At 56.7% G+C, this 19293-nt stretch overlaps 2 protein-coding genes across 8 annotated transcripts in view; both read left to right on the plus strand.

The window, feature by feature from the left end:
* The first annotated feature begins 82 nt into the window (after positions 1 to 82).
* On the plus strand, positions 83 to 4003 carry LOC144949258 (protein FAM219A-like). 2 transcript variants are annotated; one of them, XM_078879171.1, is made up of 5 exons: positions 83 to 191; positions 581 to 668; positions 1088 to 1265; positions 2290 to 2344; positions 2910 to 4003. In XM_078879171.1, exons 1-5 carry the CDS (start codon positions 129 to 131, stop codon positions 3069 to 3071), a joined length of 546 nt encoding a protein of 181 aa, XP_078735297.1. In that variant the 5' UTR covers positions 83 to 128; the 3' UTR covers positions 3072 to 4003. The 2 variants fall into 2 exon arrangements, with proteins under 2 accessions (XP_078735297.1, XP_078735298.1); XM_078879172.1 differs by having other exon boundaries at positions 1091 to 1265.
* A 5833-nt stretch (positions 4004 to 9836) lies between these two features.
* Positions 9837 to 19293, plus strand: part of LOC144949260 (CUGBP Elav-like family member 4) — a 24356-nt gene continuing 14899 nt past the window's right edge. For 2 of the 6 annotated variants that reach the window (XM_078879173.1, XM_078879177.1), the window contains exons 1-2: positions 9837 to 10230; positions 11001 to 11083. In XM_078879173.1, the coding sequence (XP_078735299.1) occupies positions 9936 to 10230; positions 11001 to 11083 (378 nt within the window). In that variant the 5' untranslated portion in view covers positions 9837 to 9935. The remainder of the gene's footprint in view (positions 10231 to 11000; positions 11084 to 19293) is intronic. The other 4 variants (XM_078879175.1, XM_078879174.1, XM_078879179.1 and 1 more) reach the window with 4 other exon arrangements.

Raw genomic sequence — 19293 nt, forward strand, 5'->3', positions numbered from 1 at the left:
TTTATCTGTGAGTCAACGTGGGTGAGCGGGCGGGGAGTTTGAATCTCCCGCCGGGGCGTGACGTCATCACGAGAACTCTCTCTCTCTCCGTGACGTCACCGCGCGGTCACGTGAGGCCGAGCTCACCGATGGCGATGGAGGAGGCGGCGCGGCTGGAGGAGCCGGGACTTGCGGTGGAGACCTCGGAATCGGTGAGGTTCGGGGGCCCCCGGGGCGAGCTCGGGGACGTGGGGTCCTGGCATGCGAACGCCCCCCCCCTAGGGGAGGCGCGAGACCGGAGGCGTCAGGGGGACGCGGGGCCTCGCCGCTGCGTGAGCGGAGCTTCAACGGGGGGCCTAGTGCAGGCTTTATACGGCTTTCCTGAACTGCGGCCCCCGGCAGCCCTGCAGCGATTTGGGGCGGGGTGGCTTTCAGCACGAGACGCTCTTCGGCCTCCCCGAACCCCTATGTGTGTTCGTGTACCCCTGTCCCCGTGTCCACGATACTCTGTCTCCCCCTGTCCCCGTGTCCACTCTCTTGTCTCCCCGTGTCTCACCCGTCCTCTCCTATCACGCCCCCCCCCTCTCCCCGTGTTCGCCAGGACTCGAGCGATGCGAGCAGCACAGACAGCGGCAGGGATGTGGTGGACGGGGCGACCACGACCTCGTCCCCGGTGACCCTGGGCACCGGTGAGTGAGAGCTGCCTGCAGTGGTTCACCGGGTCACGAGGTCACCGGCTCACGGCTGCGATCCCTCTACCCACCCAGTGTCACTGACAAACAGATGATGCTGGATAATGACGGTGGTGGTGTTGCTGACGATCACGGTCACAAATCACAGCTGGTCACAGGCACATTGCCCCCCACCACGCCCCCTCGTCATGATTACATCGCGAAAGTGAAGAGGTCACGGTGGAGGGTTACCATGCCACGCAGGTGACCGGGTCACTGGGCCCCCTCCGCCACCCCTCTCACCCCTCACCCTTCACCCCTCACCCCTCACCCTTCACCCTCACCCCACACCCTCACCCTTCACCCCTCACCGCCCACCCTCACCCCCTCACCCTCACCCCCTCACCCCTCACCCTCACCCCTCACCCCTTCCGTAGCAGCAGACAAACAGCGCGATCGGGAGCGTGAGGGGGCGCGTCGGGGAGAGGGCAGCCCCGTGAGCCAGCAGCCCAAGAAGGGGGCGGCGCGCACGCGGCTCGGTGCGCCCAGCAAGGGCTACGCCTCGCTGGAGCAGAGGCCCGACGAGAAACCCCTGGTGGCCATCGACTCCGACAGGTGCCGATCTTTGGCTTCCAGCTCGCACGCGCACACGCGCGCATGTACAGCTCGCGCAAACACACACGTACGGCTCGCACTCACACGTGCGCACACGTAGGGCTCGCACGCGCAGACACATACAGCCTGCATGCACGCAAGTACAGCTTGCGCACACCCACGTACAGCTCGTACACACGGACGCGCTTCAGGATCGCAGCTAACACACGCAGTCCAGCTCACACACAGACTCGGCTCACGCACACGTACAGCCACACACACACGAACAGCCTGCACACACGTACAGCCACACACACACGTACAGCCACACACACACGTACAGCCACACACACAGGTACAGCCACACACACACGTACAGCCACACACACACGTACAGCCACACACACACGAACAGCCTGCACACACGTATAGCCACACACACACGTACAGCCACACACACACGTACAGCCACACACACACGTACAGCCACACACACACGAACAGCCTGCACACACGTATAGCCACACACACACGTACAGCCACACACACACGTACAGCCCACACACACGAACAGCTCACACACTTGCAAACACTCTCAGTCTCAGCGCACAGATACACACAAGCTCAAAGCTCACACATACAGTTCACAGCTCATACAGACACACAGGCTCACGCATACTTCCAGCGCACACACACACACTCAAGCTCACACACTCACTCAGACTACACACACACATTTCACAGCTCACACAGACTCAAGCAAGCACACACAGCTCAGAGAACACATACAGACACAAGCTCACACACTCATGCTTACAGATCATACACACGGGGCACGGAGTATGTGTTTGTGACGAGGTGTGACAAGGTGTGCTGTGAGGAGGTGGTGTTCAATGAAGTAGTAAGAGGTGCTCTGTGTAGCAAGCAGGTATTAAAGAGGTACTGTGTGTGGTTAGTACATGTTGGTAGTAGTGAGGAGGTGCTGAGTAGGTGTTGCGTGTGGTGAGGTGGTGGCTCGTGATGAGGTGTTGTACTGTGTTCACAGCGAGGATGAGATGACGCTTTCGCGCTACTCCTCGTCGGGATATTCTTCTGCAGAGGTGAGACCCCTCCCCCCGGAGCCCCCGTAACCCCTGACCCATGGCGCCCTCACGATCCCTGTGTGCCACATTGCATTGCGCTATAAATCCGTTCCCTCGTCACCATCAATTCTAAAGATGACAAAAATGTTAATATGATGCTGGTGATTATGACGGTGATGATAAACAATGTTCATGATGCTGGTGATAATGATGGTGATTATTAATATTATAATGATGATGATGATAATGAAGAGGGGACCCATCTGTTCTAGATTTGAAGCTTTCGTGACTGCAAGGATTCATATTCTTAGGTTTTTTTCGGTAAAGTCACGTAGGTAAAAAAATAAAATTAATAAAAGTAAAATAAAATAAAAATAAAATAAAAATCACGACATTTCGGAGGCAACGCAAGCTTCCGTCTTCAGCAGCAAGCGTGCTGTGATGGATCCACCTGAAGACGGAAGCTTGTGTTGCCTCCGAAACGTCGTGATTTTTATTTTATTTTACTTTTTTAATTTAAATTTTTTACCTACGTGACTTTACCGAAAAAACCTAAGAATATGGGACCCATCTGTTTCCGTAGCAAATCAACCAGGACCTGAACCGGCAGCTGCTGAAGGACGGGTACCGTCTGGACGAGGTCCCAGACGACGAGGACTTGGACCTCATCCCCCCCAAACCCATGAGCCCCGCGTGCGTCTGCTGCCAGCTCGCGTCTCCCTCCACCACGTGCAATGTGCAGTAGGGCTTGGGACGCAAACACCATCAATACCACCACCACCACCACAACGACCGTCCTAATACTAACAGCACCACCACCACGACACTGGTGTTGCCAGCTCGTGTCCCACACCGCCACGTGTAACTTGCAGTAGGGGCAGCACCTAAACTACTACTACCACCGCTACCAATACCCAGACACAACCGCCGCGATCAATACCATTACCAATACCAGCACAAACGCCGTGATCAACACAAACACCAATAAGACCAAATACCACAAGCACTGATATCACAACAACCACCATCTCAGCCACCACCAGTCCCTCGCATCAACACAACCACTGCACTCAACACCAGCACCACAACTGCCAACAGCTATGCCACACGCGCAATAAATACCAGAACTCCTACCAACCACCACCACCACAGTGTTGCTGCCAGCATTGGGGTGCATAATGCTGGTATTGGGTGTTCCGCTTGATGGGTGGTGATGGTGATTATATAGATGGTGATGATAGTGATGGTGATGAAGCGCTTGATGATGGTGGTAGGTGGCGATGGTAATGATGCTGATTGCGCTCACATAGCGGTGAAGCTGGAGATGATTATACACCTGTTCATGATGGTAATTAGTGATGCAACTTGAAGATGAGGATGGCGATGAAGTTGGTGGTTTTGACGGTGGGGCGAGGGAGCTGCCGTCACTGGTGATATGGTGATGTAGATGGTGATGTGCTAGTGCCTCTGTCTTGTGCTCCCTCACTCGCTAGACATTTTAAACTGACAATTATGGTGAGGCTGCTGATGATACTGATGATGAGGATGGTGGTGGTGCTGATGGTGATGGTGCTGCTGTTGTTATGAAGACTGTTGGGATGAAATTGCTCATGATGTTGATATTGAGGATGTTGGTGATGGTAATGTTGATAAGCCTGCTGGTGGTTGTGATGATGGTGGAAATAATGGTGGTGATAGTGATGATGATGAATTCTGAAGCTGCTGCTGCAGATAACGATGGCAAGGAATACGATTATATTCACGATGGTGGCGTTGGTTACATTTTAGCTGATCGCGATGGTATTGATAATGGCGATGTTGAGAGTGACGATCATAATGTTGATGGCAGTGGTAATTATGATGATGATAATAGTGATGTTGAGGATGAGGCTTGGTGCCCGGTTGACATCATTCCGTGCCTGCTCCGCGCCAGGCTTTGGATTCTAAAATTTTAAAACTCTCCGTCTGGTGATGGAGGCATTGCTCGCTTCCCCCACGACCCCTCCCCCCCACAGACCCTCACCTTTCGGGACCCCCCCCCCCCCCCAAAGTTCACCCTAAACTCCGGGCATCTCATAGGACGCCCTATGAAGCAAATGCCAATGATTCACCCAGTGAAAATGTTGATTTCATACAAATATGAGCACAGGGTTTACCGCCGCTGACTCCAGCCAGCGGAGCTGCCATGTAGCCCCACCCATTGCAGGCCCACGCCTATAACGCCTCTGGTATTGCCAGGCCGTCTACCACCCAAGCGCCAAGCGGGCTGACACCCCCCGCTTAGCCTTACGAGCTCCTCGGGTCACAGGCGATCGATAGGATTCCACGGGGGCATGCGGAGCGGTGGCGCAGCAGGTAGTGCACTGCGCCGTGTGAGCCAGGCGGGGCTGAGTTCGCGCTCACCACGTCTCACATCAGTGGCGAGGGATCTCAGAAATCGGTGCTTGGCCAACTCGCACTGGCCAGAGTGGTGAAGTACGTCGCTTCACAAAATCCACATGGCCGACTATGGTATGGGGACGCCTTTAATCCATTGGTGGATTTAAAGTGGCTGGGATGGTTACAATGACCACGCGGTGAGGTGGGACCAGGGCCCGCTGGGTGGTGGTGGGGCTTCTGGGAGAGGGAGGGGGGTGGGCTTGGGTCTGAGGGGGGCGGGGGGGGTTTGGGGGCCGTCCCCCCTCCCCCACATCCGTCCGCCCCACATTTCAGTATCACTTTTTCGAGGCCACGTGGCTCTTTTTAATTGATAATTAGCGCTATTTATTTATTTATATGTGTCTGACTTTGCATGATGATGATGCTGATGCTGCTGCGTCAGCGATTTGCACTATGAGTTGCGTCCGGTGTATGTTATTTTCTTTTGAGGGTGTTGGGGGGGGGGGTTGGTTAAGGAGAGGGGGATGGAGCGGGGGGGGGCTATCAGCCCCGCTCCTCGCCCCCCACCACCCCTCCACCCCCTCTTTGTTTTCGTGCCCACGTCGCGGCGTCACGTGACCCCTGCTCGTTCTGATTGCGATGGTGTGAGAGGAAGGCGACTGCTCTGCTACTGCTGATGCTGTATCCGTGGTTGGTCACTCTGCAGACAATAAAATTCGCTATCGCCGCGCGAGCGACAGCTCCCACCGCCCCCGTGACCGGCGTGAGTCGTGCCGCCGGGGACCCTCCCGCTAGGTCGGCTTCGACGTAAAACGAATCGGCGCTCACCAACACTGGCTGTTGTCGCTGGGAGTGGGGTTGGGGTCTCAAGCCCGCCACGTGACTCGTGTCCACGACTGTAAGGGCTTGTGGGGGGGGGGGGCATTGCGTGGTGAAGGGGATACTGAGATGGGGGACTTGTGAAGAGTGGGGGCGAGGTGGGTCGAGGTTAGACCCCTGATAGGACACGTTCGACGAAGAGAGAAGCCCCTCCCCAGTGCGCACCCCTCCCCTCTCCTCCCTCCTCTCCTCCCCTCTCCTACCCCTCCCCCCTACTCCCCCTCCCCTCTCTCCTCCCCCCTACTCCCCCTCCCCTCCCTTTCTCCGCCCCCGCACATCGGTAGAATGTTAATGTACGATTGTTTATGTCCGATGAAGAAGGGCCGTTGCCCGAAACGTTGCCCATTTTATATATATATTGTTTTCCTTTTTAAGGCCACACAGCAGGGCTGTGATGGACGAACGTGTTGAGTTTGACCTATTAACATGAGAATGGCGCCAGTGCCAAACGAGGTGGTGTGTAGGGGGCGGGCTGGGGGAGGGGCGGGGCTGGGGGAGAGGGGGGGCGGGGGAGAGGGGCGGGGCGCCTACACGCGAGTACACGCCTCGTGATCACAACAGCATCATCGCCACTGCTGTCACAATCACTGCCATCACCATGGTCACAATCGCCACAACCGTGTAGGCACCACATTCAGTAATATCACCAACACCATCATCACACTGAGTGGCATCTACACCGCCATCACCGTTCTCGTGAGCATCATCACCGATGTCACCATCACCACCATCAAGAGCATCATCACCAATATCACCACACTCAAGAGCATCATCACCAATATCACCAACACTGCTGAGCATCACTATAAACGTGATGATGAACAACATCATCATAATTCCTCCAACGCAGCGTGTCGCCAGGTCGGGCAATCTCCAAATCGCCTCCACATGGCCCTGTCCCTCCTCCCCTCCCTCCACTGCTCTCCACTCGCCTCCACTGGCGCGGTGGTAATCTTTGCGCCACTCAACAACAAGAACCGAGGTTCTATTCCCGACTATGGCGCCTTTTTGCGTGGAGTTTGTACTGCCCCTCCCCCGATCCTGATTTGCCTGGATCTCCTCCGCGTTCTCCGATTTCCTCCAATTGCAAAAAAAAAACCGCAAACACTTAACTGCTAAAGACCAAAACATCCCATTGCTGGTACAACTCCCTGTAAATCACTCGGTCTGGATCACACGCAGCAGCAGCAGCAGCAACAACGTGGCATCCGACTACGAAAACTTGGCAAGACCCTCCTGGAGAAGAGTCCTGAGTACTCGGCGAGGCTTTCCTGGGTGAGCGGGAAAGGACAAAGGGATTCCGGGACGGAAGTCCTCCAAGAGAGACGAACAGGGCACGGCTCAAGATGAGCGGCGTGAAGAAAGGAGGAGGGGGGAGAAGGATTGGCCGGGCCAAGATGTCGAAGATGAGAGGCGAGGGAAGAGAGAAGGAATGAGCGAGCAGAAGTGAGCTGCACGGAGCAGCGTCTGTTTTCACAGGGGGCGGGGGATCGGGGAGGGATTCAGAGTTGGGGGTGGCTACACAAGTCACGTGGTTTACGCGAAGCGTCGGCTGATGTAGATTACCGTCGTCACAATTGTCATCACCATCACCACCATCATCATTCACATCATCCTTATCACACCACCACCATCATCAGGTTGCAGTTGATGTTGATATAACTGGGGTTGTTTTACAATTAGCGATCGCCTAATTGATCACATTTACAACCCGTCAACCGTGATCTATTTGCTAATTAACCCATTAGCTCATTATCACATCCTTAATATATCATAACATCATCAATCGCCTCATTGCTCACATCATCAGCTATACCTGGTTAACAGTTACCTAATTAATCACAATAACCCCCGCCACGTGAAGCATCACATGGCAACGCAATCACATTCATTGATTTATTGATAACGGCGTCATCGATCGCGTCATTACAATCATGCACCTCGTTAATTATCGTGTCTGCGGTGACGTCACTGGCGCTCATCGTGATCGCAAAAAGAGTCTCGGCCCCGAGTGACCGCGCTCCAGTGACGTCACGGAAGGCCATCGCCTCGAGCAAAGCACCGGAGCTGGAACGGATCAGCGTGGAGTCCAGTCCAGTGTTTTGTTTAGTCCAGCTGGAGTCCAATCCAGATACTCAGAGTCCAGATAAAGCCGAGTCCATTTCGCCCCGGTCCAGAAAAAGTCGAGTCCAATCAATCCAGATCATAAACAATCCAGTCCAGAATCCAGCCCAGATAAAGTGCCGCCCATTGTATCAAGTAACTCCAGGCTGGTCACGCCAGTCCAATGTATTTGTTGACTCCAGTCCGGTCGCTCCCGCCAGCCCGGCCGCTCGGCAGCTCCCTCCACTCCCCCCCAGAGAGGGGGCGGGGGAGCGTGGGTTGAGGAGGAGTTCTGGCCGATAACAAATGCAAACACAGACACTCATACTGCACGAACACCCTCACCAACCCCGCATATAACAACAACATGGCTCCTAACGCTACCCCTACCACTTCCATTACACCTACCCACAAACACTAATCCTAACCCTAACACTACCCCTAACACTAACCTTAACCACGAAACCTACACGAATACTATCCGTCACACTACCCTACCTCTACTACTAACCCTAACACTATCCCTCCACTAACACTATCCATCACACTTTCACAATACTAACCACTAACACTCCTATCCCTAACACTGCTCCTACCTCTAACAGTTAACCTTAACCACTAGCCCTGCACTCACACTGTCCCTAACACGATACAGAGTACTAACCCGAGCCACTAACACTACGCCTATCCCTAACACTGCCCCCACCACTAACCCTACACTAACCCTACACTAACACTAACCCTGCACTATCCCTAACCCTGCCCACACCACTACCACTAATACTCCGACCGAGGTAGGTGAGCAGCAGAGCGAGGTTACACAATCAGGAGTTCAGATCCCAGTTGAGGGTCGTCCCTTGGGGGTCGATGTCAAAAGTGGTTGTCCTGTGGAAGAGACTCGCCCCCGCCATGTGAATATGGAATGTCCATCACTAGCCCAGGTTTGTATACAGACGGACACCGCCTTCATTGCTCATTTGAGCAGGAAATTACTCTGCCCTCTTTAATCCCAACACTACAGCCATCACTAATCCTACCCCTGAGCCGACACTACCCCTACTTCGAGTGCTATCCCTACTGCTAAACGCTAAAACTAATCCCTTTATTATCCCGAACCCCAACGTCATCCCTACCGACTTCACACTTCGCATTGTCCCGAAAACCCCCAACAAATCACGCAAATCACACAGACTGCCTCCTTGCCCCCCCCCCCCCCTTCTCTCCATCCCTGTCTCTCTGTCTCCCTCTGTCCCTGTGTTTGCCCGTCTATCTGTATCTCTGCCACCCATCCCTGTCTCCCTGTTTGCCTCCATGATTCCCTTACCCCCCCCCCCCCTTTGTATCTCCCTGTTTCCCCGCGTCTCTGTTTCTCTGACTCGGCTCACCCCTTCCTCCGGCTCAGGTCTTCCTCACGGCCCTGTGGCTCTCCGCTCTCACCTCACTCCTCTCCTCCTGCCCACACACGCGTTTATACAGCGCGCTCCTCTCATACCCCCCTCCTTCCCCCACCCCCCACACCCTCCCTGCCCTTTCCCCACCCCTTCCCTCCTCCCCCTCCTCCACTCTCTGTCGCTCCACGCTTTCTCCGCCCTCACCTCCTCCCCTCCGCTATCCTCTCCCTTTTCACCGATCTCTCTCTCTCCCCCCCCCCTCTCTGTCGCTTCGTCTGTCCTCTCTCATTACCCAACCCCCCCCCCCCCGTCCCTATTTCCCCTCCTCTTTACAGCTCCCCTCTTTCTTTCCAGTGATCCTCCCTCCTTCCCCGCGCCCTCGCTCTCTCCTCCCTGTCTCTCCCGCACTCTCCCTCGCTCTCCCCTTCCTTCCACCACTCTCCCTCGCACTCTTTCGCACTCCCCTTCTCTCCCCCGTGCTCTTTGCCTCTATCCCCTGCGCTTCCCCACTCGCTCTCCTCATCTCTCCCTCGCATTCTCGTTCTCTCCGCTGCGCTCTCTCTCTCTTCTCTCTCTCCTCCTGCTGTTCCCCGCGCTCTCGTTGTCTCCCTGCCCCCCACTCCTCCTGCCCCCCCCACGCTATCCCTCGCTCGCTCTCCCTTCCCCTTTCCTGCTCTCCCCTACACTCTCCCCACGCGCCCCCTCCACCCCCCTCTCATTCCCTCCCTCTCTCTCGCTCTCCCATCGCTCTCCCTCCCTCCCTCTCACGCGCGCGACGCGTGACGTCTCCCCGCACGGCGCCTGACGTCACCGCCGCCGCCGCTGCCGCCGAGAGCGAAAGGGGCGGCGGAGCAAAGATGGCCTCGCTGAGCAACGGGCTGGGCCCGGACAACGGCGGCGTCAACAACGGCGGCGGCGGCATCAGCAGCAGCGGCGGCAGCAGCAGCAGCATCGGCAGCGTACACGGCCCCGTCAACGGCCTGAGCCACGGGCACAACACGATCCCCATGAAAGACCAGGACGCCATCAAACTCTTCATCGGCCAAATCCCGCGCAACCTGGAGGAGAAGGACCTGAAGCCGCTCTTCGAGGAGTTCGGCAAGATCTACGAGCTCACCGTCCTCAAGGACCGCTTCACGGGCATGCACAAAGGTGAGGAGGAGGACGAGGAGGACGAGAGGAGGACGAGGAGGAGAGGGCGCCTCGCTCGCCTCACTCGCACCGCGCTCCCCCGTCGCACAAAGCACGCGCGTCGCGCTCAACGAACCCCGAGCGCTGCTGCCTCCTCTCGGCTTCTTGCGCCGCGATGGCGGCAGCAGCAGCAACAGCAGCAGCAGTGTCAACAACATCAGCAGCAGCAGCCGGCGGCGCGGTAACAGGCAGCGTGGGCGAGGGAGCGAGGCGCGCGGGGGGGGCGAGGAGGCGGGGTGGTGGCGATGGTGGCCGTGGTGCTGAATTGGACAGCGCCCCGAGCCCCGTGGCTGGTGCTGAAGTAGACAGCGCCTCTCGCTTCGCGCTTCTCGCTGCCGCGTGGCCTCTTCTCCCCCCCCCCCACCACATGCCCCCCCCCCCTACGTGCCCCCCGTGCCTCGTTGCATTATACCCCCCACCCCTTCCATGCCCTCGTGGAAGCCGTTGGGGGGAGGGATTCGCCGAGCGGCGCGCGTTTTTCGGTGGTGTGAGGACGACGAGGTGTGACGGGGTGTGACGAGGTGCGTGCGCGTGTGCGTGGTGGGACACACTGTCACCTCATCGCCGCGGCCATCGTCCGCTAGCCGCCGCCGTCACCATCCATCGTCACCGTCAACCTCATCATAATCTCATCACCCGTCAAAGGTCGTCACCCGTCCACAACAACCCCAAGCCAGCCGCTTCGCGAGGGCACACCTCGTCACCCCCTCCTCGTCCGTGTGCGAGTGCAGGCTGCGCCTTCCTCACGTACTGCGCGCGGGACTCGGCTCTCAAGGCTCAGAGCGCCCTGCACGAGCAGAAGACACTGCCGGGGGTGAGAAGGAGACACTCGCTCCCTCGCGCACACGCTTGTATCAGAATCAGAACATTTATTCATGCTGCAGGAGGAATCCGATGAGCTATAAAGCTCTTGTGCACAGATGTCCAGTAGGGGCGGGTCAGCACGTTCAAAACAACAAACAATGCAAAAACACGACACGAGTGCAAAGTATAGGGAAGGTAAACAAATCACTTAAAAATAAAGACAAATAAAACTCAACTATGTTTTTACCTTACCAGGTAATCCCATTGCGGTATTAACTTGTTTTTCAGAAAAGACCTGGCCATAGATGATAGCTTATCGTGTAGAAATTTCTAGCAGAAAAATAATGAAAATAATCTCGCACCCATGAAGGCACGACACACGAGGGGGTTTTGGTGGCCAGCACCACCCCCGGCCGTCTTCGTCTCTCTCTAGTGGTGATACTTTACTGCACATCGCACCGGCTACTCATTTGAGGTTGAGTCGATCTAGGGGAGGGCCTAAGACGGGTTCAGATAAGCGGCACTGGTATTGGTGGCCGTGAGCAGGAATCTAATTCGGGTTACTGGGTTCGTAGCGCAGCGCGCTACCCGCTACACGACCGCTCCCCACGTGTACACTGCCACGCGTGTTTACAAAGATCCCCCTTATAGACTTAACAGTATTTTGGGCGAGTGCTGTTAGCGAGTAGCACCTATGAAGGCCGGCACGGCACACCCGGTGGTAGTGGTGTGTCCAGCATTACGCCCGGCTGCCTTTGTCTCCCCACAGTGGTGATGTTCACACACCACACCAAGTGCTCATTTAGGGCTGCATTGACCTTGAGACAATCCAGGATCGATTTAAATAGTCGTCACTGATGTTGGCTGTGAGCGGGAATCGAACTAGTGGTCGCAGGATTAGAAACAGTGCGCTAACCATTGCGCCACCGCTCCCCAAACAGATACTGTACATACACATAAGCGCACATACATACCCATATACAGTACACATATGCATACACAGATATACATAAACACAAGCGCAGATGCACATATATACACAGTCATACACGTGGATGAATATATGGGTAATCTCACAAATACACGCATACATACCGAAATATACCAAAATACATTCAGAGACGTACACACATATACATAACATATAGACACACAAAACCTAGACATAAATACCCATACACACAGAGACATAACCATATGCACACAAATATACATAAATAAACACAACATAAATATATCTCTACACATATATATGCACACACACACACAGATTTGAATACAAAGGTCATCCGTATAGCCTTAAGGGACTGTTGGGGCAAGTGCTGTGAGCGAGCAACTATGATTATTCCCAGTGGTGGATGTGTACACACCGGACCAAGCACTCATTTAAGGCTGAGCCGACTTAAGAGAGGCCCAAGACAGGTTCAGATATGTATCAGCGATGTTGGCCAAGCGCGCGGAATTGGACTCGGTTCGCCGGGTTCGTAGCGCAGTGCGCCAACCACTACTCCACCGCTCCCCATAATAAATGCATACAGAGAGACACACACTGACACACAGGGGCACACACACGCACGAGTACTACTCCATGGAAGGCGATTTACTTGGGTTCACTGATGATGCGGGGCAGGGATTCGCTTCAGCCGGGACCGTCTGGGGAATGCTCGGCGAGCCGAAACGTTTCTGCCCACCCGGCACACCACACACAGTATTCCTCTCGCTACGACAATGGTTGCCAGTCACGTATCGGCTCCAGAGATGGTGTAGTTGTGTTTACTGCGAGACGTGGAGGAATGTGCTGCCCCTCTAGCCTGAGCGGCACTGCGAGTCGACCCAATCAGCCGCACAGACCCGAGTATATTTGTGCCAAATAGCGCCTCTCTAGCCATTCTAGAACATCATTAGAATTTACATAATTCAATTAGCGCCGATCGTCTACAGCTATTAGATACGTGCACAACACACGGACACACGCGCGCACACACAGACAAATATCCCCCGGGTAGCCTTGCGCAGGCAAGTGCTGTTAGCGAGCGCCTACGAAGGCCTGCACGGCACACGATGGGGTAGGTTGACCAGTCGGTAAGCAGCACCCCCGGCCGCCTTTGTCTCTCCCCAGTGACTGATGTTTACAAACCACACCAGGTATTCATTTAAGTCCGAGTCGACCTAGGGGAGTCCTAGGACCGGTTCAAATATATGCCACTGTTATCGGCGTGAGCGGGAATCGCCAACTCGCAGTGCGCTGACCACTACGGCACCCCTCCCCATGCAAACACGTACACACACAAACACAAAAAGATCCCCCGTATAGCCTTAACAGACTGTAGGGGCAAGTGCTGTTTGCGAGCACCTATGAAGGCCGGCACGGTACACGAGGGGGTGGTTGGTCAACACCACGCCAGACCGCCTTTGTCTCCCCAGTGGCGATGTTTACACACCGCACCAGGTATTCGTTTAAGGCTGAGTCGACCCAGGACCGCCACCGCGTGTACACACACTCACACGCTCACATAGATATAGGCATACACGTCTGGTATATTTTTACATTGAGATAAGCACACAGACACAGGTTACACATTACCTGGCGATGCTGCTACTGCTGCGTTGGCAGTGGTGCACAAGCACAATGAACAAACAACAACAACAACAACAACAAGAACTAGTAAATAACACTTTTGTGCGTGGCCTTGAAAGGAAACAAAAAAGGATAAGCGACGTTTTGGGAAATGGCCCTTCCTCATCGTACATAGAGAGGCCACAGACATAGTTATTAAGAGTGGACGACTGTGCTCTGTACCTTAATGAAATGTTTCAATCGTTTGCTAATGCACAGATTTAACGACATGGACAGCTACATACGTAACTATATGAATAGTTACGTAAATATTCGTAGCCGTTGAGCAATCGGCAAGATTGTGAAAGGGCGTCGGTGGGGGGGAGGGGGGGGGGTTCTCCCAGTGAGCATCTGTTAAGGTCGTGTGTGTGACCAACCCCACACACACAGCCAAAGATCCCCCGAATAACCTTAATAGACCATTGGGGCAAGGGCTGTTAGCGAGTACCGATGAAGGTCGGCACAGAAAACACGAGGCGGTAGGTGGCCAACACTCCGCCTGGCCGCCTTTGTCTCCCAAGTGCTGATGTTTACACGCCGTACCAGGTATTAATTTGCGGCTGAGTCGACCTAGAGGATGCCCAGGACCAGTTCAAATATTCGCCACTGTTATTTGTCATGAGCGGGACACGAATACAAGTCGCCGGGTTCGTATCGCAGCGCACTAACCTCTACACTACCGCTCCCCGCACATCCACTGACTGTGGCCGCACGGAATAGCGCTTGCAAACAACACGAGCGTGTGAGTACATCGCCAATCGGGAGACAAAGGCGGTCGGGTGTGGTGCTGGCCATACACCCCTCGCCCGATGTGCTCGCCACTTGCCCCAATAGTCTGTTCAGGCTATACGGTGGATCTTTCTTTGTCTTTGTGTTGGGAGCGGCTTAGCGCTGCGCTGCGCCACGAACACAGCCACTGACCCGGGTTCGATTCCAGATTACGGTCCACACCAGTGACGATTATCTGAACCGGTCCTGAGCCTCCCCTAGGTCGACTCAGATGAGTACCGAGTGCGGTGTGTAAACATCAGCACTGGGGAGACAAAGGCGGTCGGGCGTGGTGTTGGCCACCCATCCCCTCGTATTCCGTGCCGGCCTTCGGAGGGGCTCGCTAACAGCACTTGTCCCAAAAGTACGTTAAGTCTATACGGGGGATCTTTGTGTGTGATTGTGTGTGCGTGCGGTCACGTGGCTGACTACCTCCGACCCACACCCCCAGCCCAAAACCTCGCCCTAACCCTCACGCTAACCCAATACCATAACCCGACTAGATCCAATCAAAAGCAAGATACATCTGACGTTAACCCTGACCGCCATACTATCATCATAACCCAAAGCCTAGCCCTAACTCGAACCAAGACCCAAACCCAGCCCTGACTCTAACCACGACCCCAAACCCTATCACCTAACCCCTATCCCCAACCCCGAGCTCCAATCCCTTCCACTCTCTCCGTGATCCAGAGTTACAAGTATTACGCGATGGGAGAAACCTACCATCTCTCCACGTGTATGCACACACAGAAAGGCACACACGTGTACACACACAGGTTCACACGTGTACACACACAAGCTCACACGTGTACACGCGCAGGCTCACACGAGTACACTCTCAAGCTGCTCACACGTGTACACACACGTGTACACACACAAGCTCACACGTGTACACGCGTGACCCTGCGCGTGTACCCTGCGCATGTACATGTATGTGTACACGCGTGTACACACGCAGGCTCACGTATACGCGCACACATGCTCACATGTGTACACACGTGTATACACACAAGCTGTTCACACGTGTAAACACACGTGTATACACACAGGTTCACACGTATACACGCACAGGCTCAAACGTATACACGCACGTGTACACACAATCACGCGTGTGTACACATCAACACACACACGAGTACATACGGGGTTCTGTGTGAAGGTGCGGGTGGAGGGATGAGGGGGAATGGGGGAGGGCTGAGAGATCGGGATGAGGGGCTCGAGGGTGGCTGGACGAGGGAGCGGGGTGAGGAGTGAGTGCAGGTGGGCGGGTGAGGGTGCGCGAGTGAGGGGTGAGTGTGTCTGATTGGATGTGACGGCGGCTGGGGCAACAGGAACACAGCTTGCAGGGGCGAGTGACGGGGCGCAGCGTGATGGCGGTAGTGATTGGACGTTGATGGGTGATGTGTGTGTTGTGATGGCTGTAGTCATGTCTGTAGTGATGGGGTGTTAGTGATGGGTGTTGTGATAGGTATAGCAATGAGTGTGGATGGGGGTGTCGTAATGGCTGATGTGTCGGCCCACTGCACGCCGTCGCCACGGCAACGTCTCCCGCCGTTGCCATGGCAGCGCGCTGCGGTTGCCATGGCGATAGCGGGTACGGTTGCCATGGAGACGGCTGTGTTGTCTCGGCAGCCGCGGTGGCGCCTCCAGATAAAAATAACCCGGGGCGTCACGTGACCCCCACCCCGCCCTCACCCCCCCCCCCTTTCTGCTCCCCACGCGACTCCACGTTCCCACGGCCGAGGCTGCGATGCGAACTCTACATTAGCAGTCTGCGCATGCGCAGTGCAGGGGGGAGGGGAGTGGGCGAGTGGCGGGGCGAGTGGGAGTGAAGGGGGGGGGTGCAGGGGGGCCCATCCCCCCACTCCCCTACCCCCTCGCTACACCCCCGCTCATTGCCTTGCGCGGTCACGTGTGCGCGCACGACTGTCGCCATGGAAACCGAGTGGGGCGGGTGGGGGGGATCATGGGGGCGCTGCAGGGCGGAGAGAAGCAAATTAAGAGGGGAGGGGAGGGGGGAGGATGAGAGATGGAGGAGGGGACGGGGGTGGGGGAAATGGGGAGGGGGGGTGAACACGGGGGAGGGACGGGGGGGGTGAACGGGGGGGGGGGGTGAACGGGGGGGGGGGGGGGGGGTGAACGGGGGGGGTGAACGGTGGGGGGGGGGGTGAACGGGGGGGAGGGGGGGGGATAGCGGAGCGAGGGGTAGAATGTGGGTGAGGTGTAAGTGTGGAGGGGTGAGCGTGGTGAGAGGGGCGGTTTGGTCAGTGTGGTCAGGCGGTGTGGTGAGGGAGTGTGTGTGTGTGGTAAGCCTGGTGAGGGAGTGGTGTGGTTAACGTGTTGAGGGGGTGGTGCGGTGAATGTGGTGAGGCGGTGTGGTGAGGGAGTGTGTATGGTAAGCGTGGTTGAGGGAGTTTGGTGTAGTTAGTGTCGTGAGAGAGTGGTGTTGTAAGCGTAGTGAGGTAATGTGGTTAGTGTGGTGAAGGAGTGTGTTGTGGTAAACGTGGTGAGTGTGGTGTGGTTAGCGTGGTGAGGGAGTGGTGTGATTCGCGTGGTGAGGAAGTGGTGTGATTAGCGTGGTGTGGGGGGTGTAGTGTGGTGAGGGGGGTGGTGAGCGTGGTGAGGGGGGTGGTGAGGTTATCTGTGGTGAGGGGGGTGGTGAGGTTATCTGTGGTGAGGGGGTGGTGAGGTTATCTGTGGTGAGGGGGGTGGTGAGGTTAGCTGTGGTGAGGGGGGTGGTGAGGTTAGCTGTGGTGAGGGGGGGTGGTGAGGTTAGCTGTGGTGAGGGGGGGTGGCGTGGTTATCTGTGGTGAGGGGGGTGGTGAGGTTATCTGTGGTGAGGGGGGTGGTGAGGTTATCTGTGGTGAGGGGGTGGTGAGGTTAGCTGTGGTGAGGGGGGTGGTGAGGTTATCTGTGGTGAGGGGGGTGGTGAGGTTATCTGTGGTGAGGGGGGTGGCGTGGTTATCTGTGGTGAGGGGGGTGGCGTGGTTATCTGTGGTGAGGGGGTGGTGAGGTTATCTGTGGTGAGGGGGGTGGTGAGGTTATCTGTGGTGAGGGGGGTGGTGAGGTTATCTGTGGTGAGGGGGGGTGGCGTGGTTATCTGTGGTGAGGGGGGGTGGCGTGGTTATCTGTGGTGAGGGGGTGGTGAGGTTATCTGTGGTGAGGGGGGTGGTGAGGTTAGCTGTGGTGAGGGGGGTGGTGAGGTTAGCTGTGGTGAGGGGGGGTGGTGAGGTTAGCTGTGGTGAGGGGGGTGGTGAGGTTATCTGTGGTGAGGGGGGTGGTGAGGTTAGCTGTGGTGAGGGGGGTGGTGAGGTTAGCTGTGGTGAGGGGGGTGGTGAGGTTAGCTGTGGTGAGGGGGGTGGTGAGGTTAGCTGTGGTGAGGGGGGTGGTGAGGTTAACAAGGTTGGGGGTAGCGGGGTAAACCAGTCGCGCCTCATTCTAAGTCAATTTCAGGGTCATTACAGCCTCAGGGGGCGGGTTTGTGCGGTGGGGTTCTTCGGAGGGAGAGACAGAGAGGGGGGAGAAGGGGAAGATGCAGAGATAGCAGAAGAGGGGGTATTGGGAGACATGGGAGGAGTTGGAGGGAGATGAGAAACATGGGGGTGGGGATGGAGGGGTCAGTGAGGGGTGTAAGGGGTCGGGGGTGAAGGATGGTGGGTGATGGATGGTGAGGTGAGGGATGGTGGAGTCTGTGGTGGTGAGGTGAGGGATGATGGGGTGAGGGGTGAGGGGTGGGGGGTGAGAGGTGGGGAGTGGGGGGGTGGGGAGTGGGGGTGAAGGATGGTGGAGTGAGAGGTGGTAGGGTGAGGGATTGTTTGGTGAGGGGTGGTGGAGTGAGGGATGGTGAGATGAGGGGTGGTGGAGTGAGGGGTGGTGGAGTGAGGGGTGATGGAGTGAGGGGTGGTGGGGTAAGGGGTGGTGGAGTGAGGGGTGGTGGAGTGAGGGGTGGTGGAGTGAGGGGTGATGGAGTGAGGGGTGGTGGAGTGAGGGGTGGTGGAGTGAGGGGTGATGGAGTGAGGGGTGGTGGAGTGAGGGGTGATGGAGTGAGGGGTGGTGGGGTAAGGGGTGGTGGAGTGAGGGGTGGTGGAGTGAGGGGTGGCGGAGTGAGGGGTGGTGGAGTGAGGGATGGTGGAGTGAGGGGTGGTGGGGTAAGGGGTGATGGAGTGAGGGGTGGTGGAGTGAGGGATGGTGGAGTGAGGGGTGGTGGGGTAAGGGGTGGTGGAGTGAGGGGTGGTGGGGTGAGGGGTGATGGAGTGAGGGGTGGTGGAGTGAGGGATGGTGGAGTGAGGGGTGGTGGGGTAAGGGGTGATGGAGTGAGGGGTGGTGGGGTGAGGGGTGGTGGGGTGAGGGGTGGTGGAGTGAGGGGTGATGGAGTGAGGGGTGATGGAGTGAGGGGTGATGGAGTGAGGGGTGGTGGGGTGAGGGGTGGTGGGGTGAGGGGTGGTGGGGTGAGGGGTGGTGGAGTGAGGGGTGGTGGGGTGAGGGGTGGTGGGGTGAGGGGTGGTGGGGTGAGGGGTGATGGAGTGAGGGGTGGTGGAGTGAGGGATGGTGGAGTGAGGGGTGGTGGGGTAAGGGGTGATGGAGTGAGGGGTGGTGGAGTGAGGGGTGATGGAGTGAGGGGTGGTGGGGTGAGGGGTGATGGATTGAGGGGTGATGGAGTGAGGGGTGGTGGGGTGAGGGGTGGTGGGGTGAGGGGTGGTGGGGTGAGGGGTGGTGGGGTGAGGGGTGGTGGGGTAAGGGGTGGTGGAGTGAGGGGTGATGGAGTGAGGGGTGGTGGGGTGAGGGGTGGTGGGGTGAGGGGTGGTGGGGTGAGGGGTGGTGGGGTGAGGGGT

Source organism: Lampetra fluviatilis, chromosome 53, assembly GCF_964198595.1.
Source record: "Lampetra fluviatilis chromosome 53, kcLamFluv1.1, whole genome shotgun sequence".
NCBI classification, from domain to species: Eukaryota; Metazoa; Chordata; class Hyperoartia; order Petromyzontiformes; family Petromyzontidae; genus Lampetra; species Lampetra fluviatilis.